General features: G+C 38.7%; 1 protein-coding gene across 4 annotated transcripts; it reads left to right on the top strand.

Annotated features, from left to right (window-relative positions):
* Positions 1 to 3,075: 3,075 nt before the first annotated feature.
* LOC148023287 (F-box/kelch-repeat protein At1g67480-like) lies at positions 3,076 to 7,536 on the top strand. Of its 4 annotated transcripts, none has more exons than XM_087696328.1 (3): positions 3,076 to 4,192; positions 6,529 to 6,622; positions 6,721 to 7,535. In XM_087696328.1, exons 1-3 carry the CDS (start codon positions 3,636 to 3,638, stop codon positions 6,763 to 6,765), a joined length of 696 nt encoding a protein of 231 aa, XP_087552454.1. In that variant the 5' UTR covers positions 3,076 to 3,635; the 3' UTR covers positions 6,766 to 7,535. The 4 variants fall into 4 exon arrangements, 3 of the variants coding, with proteins under 3 accessions (XP_087552454.1, XP_087552453.1, XP_087552452.1); XR_015693636.1 differs by having other exon boundaries at positions 3,117 to 4,192; positions 5,150 to 6,622; positions 6,721 to 6,762; XM_087696327.1 differs by having other exon boundaries at positions 3,079 to 4,192; positions 6,529 to 7,536.
* The last annotated feature ends 701 nt before the right edge of the window (positions 7,537 to 8,237 follow it).

Here is an 8,237-nt window from a genome sequence, read left to right on the forward strand (position 1 = left end):
TTTGTAGGGGGTTCACACAACTCCTTTATGAGAGAAGCCAATATTTGCAAGCAATATAAGCCAGAGCTTGTGGAACTGTTTTGGACTTCACTTTGTCTTATATCTCTACCACATTCACCTTCATCTCAAGTATTTGTCAAATACACATTGTTATCTCAAATCAATTTTCACACATGCCCACTTTCACTCTCCTTCGTGTTTGTGTGCTAATTGCTAGCATTATGGCCTATAATACCAAATGTTTTGTTTCATTACTCATTTTGCAACAACACTCAATTCACTCACTCAAATGTATTTTTGGTCTCCCAAAGTCAACTATTTGCCTCATAGTGATTTTGCAAAACATAAGATCCTCAAGGAAATGAAAAACTTAACGGAGGTGCTAGCCTTACGATCTATAGTACCACCTTTTTTCTTTCATTATTCATCTTGCAACAAACACTCAATTCACTCACTCCAATGTGTTTTTCTTCTTCAAAAGTCAACTAGTTGCCTTATTTTGTTTTTGCAAAACATAGAGCTTCAAGGAAATGAAAACACGGAGGTGATAAAAAAATTGCCATGTCATTATACACTACCTTCCTCATCTTTCAAGGGTGCTTGACTAACAAGACTAGTCTTGAGATTATTTGTTAATCAAACTTATCTTCTACGAATGGTTAAAGAGAAAGCAGAGCTTTGATAAGATGTATGATGGGCATTGTTATCAAGGATTATTCTATTAAGCACATCCAATTGCAAGTTATCAACTAGGTGAAAATAAGAGATTCTCTTGAGGTAGACATTGTACCAAATAGGAACATGATGTTTTCAATGCATCAAACAAGTCTTTTCGAATCTCTATGCTTTATGATAGCACATCTACACTTCAAGTAAAGTTCTATGCATGCCTCACTCAAATAGAAATTTAATGGTTGCCATTCAAGACCTTGTGTCGACGTTCAATATCTCTAGTTACCAAATTGTCAAACAACATTAATGCCTATTAATTATAGGACAACATAAGGGAATGCCAACTCATATTTGAGCATAACAATGTGTTTTTATGCTCAAAAAGTTAACATATAAACATGCTAACACGCTAAAATGTTATGAAAAGCCTTCCTCATAGCTCACCTTGATAACAAGGTGAGTTTGACAACAATAAGATCTAGCGCACATTGCACTTCCTTTCACCATAACCTATAGTTCAAAAAATATACTCTATTTAGCATGGATTTAAAAGTTTGTAATACTAAGATGCCATGGTATAGATCTTTCTTAAATATGCAACAATCAAGCAAAACAATGAAGGCATGTGAAAGTATAGTTTATAATGCTGAATAAGTAGATTCACAACACATACCTTACAATAAATCCAACAGCATGATTGAAATTTTACTAATCCTTCAATAGGGAAGTTTGAAAGCCCCTATTAATAAGTGACTTGAAGACATTACACACGGTAGTCCAAAACACAATCATGTTACTCTCTCTCTGTCTTCTTCCTTTTAAAACCAGATGGGGCATCGAAACCTTATTGTTTTAGACGTTCATATTGAATCCATATGATATTGTTGTAGAGAATCTTCCAACTAGGTTGAAGTCATGAGAGCTTGAACACATAGAGAAGTTGTGATTTAAGAATGAACCATCAATGATCACATGCTTAACCACTTTATGTCAATGCTTGAAAAACAATGGCATACATTTGAAGAAAACAAATTGTTTCATTATTTTGAATCTCTTTGTTGGTGCATTTAAATTGTTGCCTTTGAATAGCATGGTGACTAGTTTGAAGGTTTTGCCCAAGAGGATTTCAAACCTTAAACACACATTACACAACTTTTTAAAAGAGGTTTAAATTTTAGCTACCCATTTCTATGTTTTCATTGTTAGTATTTAAGGTAATCCTTGAAAATATATTGTCCTTAACTTGATTGGTGACAATATTCACAACATTGTCTTGTGACACAAACATGCAACCACCGATAATAAGTACCTTAAATATGAAGTGACAATATGAATAGCCCTATTGATGAGGGTGACAAATGACAACCATGCATAAGGGGCCATTACACGAGACATGAATGTAAAAAGGGCAAGATCTCCTCCACCCCATTCTCTTGCATGGGAATCTTCATTCTCTCTTCCCTATTTATCCAAAATAAAGATAGAAAAAGTAAGCCAATCCCCAATATAACTTTATGCTCTTGAGGTGAAGCCTTCTCAAAAAGTGGCAAGGCTAGCTTCCACCATTATGTAGCAATGTGGGATGAACTTTTGACCCTACCACCATAATTGGCAATAGAGCCTAAAGAAGTGGAGATGGGCATTATGGTATTGACATTTAAATATTCATCTTTTGGAGCAATTTTTGGTGTCCTCGCTTGAATTTACCCTCAATGGTGGGGTTTACCTTTACCATGAGGGGAAGGGACAGTAGTATGAAAAACACAACCTTTGATAAGCATGAACAATATCTTCTCTTCTATGCTGGTTAGAACACCCTCCAAGGGAAAATGAATGATGTAGAGGGCTTAACCTTTGGGGAGAAACAAATGAAGGATCCAAAGGGCCCAAGGTGTAATCATCTTCAATGGCTACACACCACCAAGGTGAAACATTATGTAAAAGATCAAAATGTCGAGTCTATTGTCAAGGCTATTGGATAGCCCTTTACAACAAGTCCATGTCAAGGGTATGGGGTACCCCTTGGATAACAAGTCCATGATATAAGCCCCATATCTCCAATTATTAACACAATATCATTCCATATGTAAATATGAGCAAGACCAATGAGTATGCTGGTCAAGGTTCTATGGTGCTAGACAACTTGAAAACTTTAAGAGCCTCATTAAAGTTTGAGGGCAAATGTTAACCTTCCTTGAAAAAGCTTTGCCGGACAACTTGAAAACCTTAAGAACCTCATTAAAGTTTGAGGGCAAAGCTTAACCTTCCTGGAAAAACCGTGTAAATATCTTCACCCTATTTTTCCTTCTTTTAATACAAATCTTGCAGTTTCCACCCAAAGAAAAAGTGAGAAAAGTAAAGCCAAGTCACGTTTTTAAGGCTGTGCCTTGCTGCCTTTTGCAGACCAATAGAATAACAAGGATATCTAAAGGCTATATAAAAGGATTAAGCCTCTAGCTAAGGCAAAGAGGACAAGGACAAACATAGCCCTTTCCCTTACCCACTTTAAGCATTGAATGAAGCAAAGCCATTCCATATTGCAGGCAGAACCTCTTCACATTCTCTTTTGCCATTGATTGAACTAGACATCCAAGCGGCTGTGAGATGGATCCTGTGTGATGTGAGGACATATCTCTGCACCTTTGATGTCTTGTCTCCTAGCTTAACTTAGAGCAAAACCTGCCTTGTCTCTTTTGCAAGGCTTAGGGGCCAAAGACATGATATCTTCTCAACTGCTGATGATACAACATTCCTCATCAGCCATTGCTCAGTTATATCACTACTGAATACTATCATGCAACATTTCCTCTAAACAATCCTTCAATTGCAGCAGATTTTTGGTATCCCAGAGAGCACAAATTGTTGAATCAAAGTTTGGCATCTAGGTGTCTTAGACAGCATAGATTGTGGAACCAAAAATCTGGCATATCTAGGGTCTTATGATCTTTGCACCTGTCTCATGAATGCCTCCACAACCAAGGCTCGCAGCGACGACACTGGACGACCTTCCAGATGAGCTCCTGCAACTGTGCTTGGCGCGGTTGCCGCTGCACTGCATCGCAGTGGCGAAGGTGGTGTGCAAAAGGTGGCATGTGGCGGCAGAGGCACCGTACCTGTACGACATCCGGAAGGCACTAGGGCGGGTGCAGCCATGGGCGTACACTCTGAGCAGCATGTATGAGAGGGGCCGCTACAAGGGCCTGCAGGGTTACATGCACAGGCCGGCCATGGATGCAGAAAGAAGGGAACATTACAATGATCTGCGTCATGATGCTGATGATGACGATGGTCTTCGCGATGGTGATGAAGAGGGGGTGGCTATGGTGGACGCAGGCAAGGACAGGAGGAGGAGGCCTGTGGCTCTGCTGCAAGGGCCTCACAGGCTGCAGTTTGCTGCCACGGCGAGCGCGGATGGGCGGCTTCTGTACATCGTGGGTGGGCGATCTCCCTTCGTCTGCAAGAGGCTCGACTCTTGGGTTGTTTTCCCGCGAGTAGATGTCTACGACCCCATCTCCAACAGGTACCTCCTTCCTGCCCTCTCTGTCTCTCTCTACATATATCCTTTTTTTTTTTTTTTTTTGTTGCATGAGAGTTACAAGACCACACGTCGCCTACATCTCCAACTATGCACTGTGATTCCCACATTATGCTGCAGCTGGGGAGGGGGGTTAAAGGGGAGTCACCTCAGGGTGGGTGTTGGCAATCCCCAACCACACCTAGCTGGGTGTGGAGTTCCTCCTTAGGAGAAGCTCATGATGCTGAACATTGTTAGGGAAAACAAGGGCAATTTACATCTTTTTCACACTGGAAAATGTCAAAGACTTCTTATGGTTGTAAGGGACAACAAGGGCAAATTACATCTTTTTCACATGGGAAAATGTCAAAGACTTCTTATGGTTGTGGAGGAGGTTTTAAGATTGTTTGTAGCCCACATCCCCCATGCACAATGGAACAACATTTCAAGTATCTCAATTTACCTCAAGTGCACATCTTCTTTCCTTTGAAGGCATGTCTAGATAGGTCACATTAAGGCAGAGAGTCTAAGACTACTAGTAGACTACAACAATAGGGCAACATTTCAAGCATCTCAATGTGGCCTAGGGCCCATCTTCTTTCATATAGAGGTGCAAAACCTTTGACACCCTTTCCATCCATTCATTTACATGCTTGTCGATGGCACACATATCTTCTAATCAATGACTTCATAGAAAGTGGCTCAAAACAATGGCCTTAACACAACAAATTTTAGATTGTTATCCCCATTTCTTGAAGGAGGCATAGATTCCAAAGTAAGACGGCAAGACATGCTTAAATATAAGAGTAATAATTCCGCAAGTTATAATAGTGCAAATTTATCAAGATAGGGTTTGATTTCCAACTCTATAGAGATAATCCCAAACATGTCCTTGTTTTATATTTTCTAGCATTGAAATGAATTCACTACCCCTTTTTATTGTGTGTCATTTTGACCATATAGGTGGCATCAAGTGAAGCCTATGAAGATTGCACGATATGCATGCACTGCGGCTTCTTTCATGGACAAAACAAATGGCATACTTGAACCTCATCTAATTGTAGCCGGGGGTTACAACATGGATGGCCTTGCATTGGATTCTGCAGAGATCTATGACCCTAAGAGAGATGAATGGGAAGTTTTACCATCCATGCAAAGAGTAACTGGGGCTTGTAAGAGTGTAATATTTCAAGACAAATTCTACGTGAAAATGGCCAACAATGGGCCAGATGCTGTGGAGGTTTATGATCTACTACTTAGAACATGGAGCATCACAACTTGCCAACATGAAATCATTTCTTTGGCCTTCCACAACACAAATGAGACCTTTAATGGTTTAGGGTCTAATGTCATCTTATTTCTCTAGATTGCGAAAGAGTAAAGATCCCCCTACAAGTCCTTTGAAATTGTCAAACATTTCGTACCTCTTTGTAGATTTCTTTTAGGCTAGATAGTCAATTGTCACATACCCCTAAAGATCATGAGACTTGACCCAATTAGTTATTTGACACACAAGTTGATTAACTAGCAAACAACTAGTTTTTGGGATAGTGAACCAACCCAAACTTGTGTCTCTTTACTCAATTCATAGTCAATTATGTGGAAACATTAACAAGAATGGAAAAACATCATTGTCATTTTCATAAACATAAGATTCTAAAGTTCAAATTGAGACACACACACATGCCTCTCTCTCTCTCTCTCTCTCTCTCTCTCTCTCTCTCTCTCTCTCTCTCTCTCTCTCTCTCTCTCTCTCTCTCTCTCTCTCTCTCTCTCTCTCTCTCGTGTGTGTGTGCGCGTGTGCACGTGCATGTGTGCGCGCATGAATTTGCATGATATAGATTGTATCTGCTAAGTTGAATGATTAATTAGAAATTTATGTTGTGTATCAAATGATTTTCCTCTTTCTCTCATTCAAAACTCTACTATTAAACTATATAAGGTTCTTATTCCCCATAAGTTCTATCTATGCTAATGAACATTGAGAAACAACAAGGACATTGAAGTCATGGAGGTAACTTTTAGAGTCAATGTGGAAACTAAGATGCTTTTGAAGCATCAATCATTTCATTACAGATTGATTAGTGTCCTTGTTATGGCCTTGTTCATTGCTACATGATGTTGCTTCACCATGTTAGTACAATTGCAAATAGTGGAAAGGAGGGGAAAGAATTTGGCATTAGCTGCATTCCCAAAATACTCATCCAAGTGAGCCATCCAACTTTGAAAATCAAATAGACTAGCATCCCTCTTGGAGGAGTCACCCCTTTCAAATGTACATATGCTACTACATTTAAACTAGCTTATTCTCTCATCTCTCAAAGTGTAGTTTATTTCCACAGTTCCCAGGTATCTCCAAGTCGGCGGGCCAAATTGCTCCCAAATTTTTTTGGAGGGTTGCTAGACTACAACTTATTCCACCATTTCTTTTTTATGGTAAGAAAACTTATAGCCTTTCTATCTTATTTCATCTGTAGCCATTAACACAGGATTGAAGAAGGCCTCATATTATTGTGGGCCCTTTTGGCATCTAGTCGCCAGATCTATCAACGAAATTTGAGCTATCTACCATGAGATGATCAAGTCAGTAGGCTGTGGTCATATAATTCATTTCTTCTTTAAAGAAGCATTGCTTGGTACAAGCTGCAAGGTTATGCCCTGCTGAACAAGGATGCTGAAAGCTTGAAGATATTGTTCTGCAATCCTGGAGACTCTTGAGGATCTGAGCTCGTTTCCTCCCGCCCTCCTGATCAGCTTAATCTACTTGCATTTAGTGTGTTTCTCAGGAGCAGATTCATCTCCATCTTCTATAATGTGAGGTATTCAGTGTACTGTTTTAAGCCCTCCTGCACCACCACCTTGCCGGCCACCATATTTGGCCAATTCGGCCGTGTGAAAACGGATTCCGCCGCCGCCAACCATCATCGAACTATGGCCTATTAAGGCCTCATGAATTATCAAATCGACCGCTGCATGGGCGCATAATAAGGTCTTGACGTGATTACCAAAATCAGCCGTTCTTCGAGATCAGCTACGTCATGGCCTGATAAGGCCTCCACTATATTCCAAAGCGTCGCCCGAGCAGGCCTATTAAGGCCTTGAGTCAGCCTGGGCATGGAGGAGCCTTAATCAGTCAGGCCACAAACGGTCGATCATTCACGTCGAGGGTTACTCTGCCATATTGTTGCGGCTGTGCAACCTCACTCGCAGGGGGAAAAAAAATTTGTAACCTTCTCGTCTTAGCCTAAGGCGGTTCTATAAAATTTGAACCGTTCAAAACCTTTTACATTCTAAATTGAACCGGTCCAATTCCTTTGATCTTACAAATTGAATTGGTCAAATTCCTTATAATCGTCTTTTTTTCTATTATTTAAAAAGGTTTATATCTCAAAGTTTTCCTTGAATTTTGTTCAGTTATTTCTCTTATACCTTAGAAATAAAAACCCTTATTCTCATTAGTAACTTGATCTACATTACTTATCTAAAATTTAAATAAATAATAGCAAATGTATACAAGTGGTTTCTATGTCTCTTAGTGGGTCTATGGTCTCAAAGAAATATATACATTATAAGCGCAACGATAAAAAGAACTTATAAATTAGAAATCCAAAAGAAAATAAGTTAAAAGCATAGAAGAAACAAAAAGAAAAAAAAAACAAAACTAGCATAGAAGATAACATAATGAAATATAATAAGCAAAAAAAAAAACAAAAAAGTTTAGAAAAAGTCAAACACATTTTATTGAATGCAACCATGATACATTTAAAATTTAAAAAAAAAACTAACATGAAAGAGAACATAATGAAATACAACCAAAATTATAAACAAAAAAGTTATAAAAAGGTTCAAGCACATTTTATGAAAAGCAAGCATGATCTAAAAACAAACATGAAAGATTTTTATTCAAAAGATAGAAGCAACCTTGAAGAAAAAAATAAGTTTAACATAGGAAAATGGTTAAGAGTCAAAAGAATCAAGACAACAAAAGTGTAAATAATGCATAGTGACTTCAAGATCATTATAGGCCATAAAAAATCAATTGCTCTTATGA

Source organism: Lygodium microphyllum, chromosome 16 (genome assembly GCF_053477565.2).
Source record: "Lygodium microphyllum isolate KBCC chromosome 16, Lygodium_microphyllum_v1.1.10, whole genome shotgun sequence".
NCBI lineage: Eukaryota > Viridiplantae > Streptophyta > Polypodiopsida > Schizaeales > Lygodiaceae > Lygodium > Lygodium microphyllum.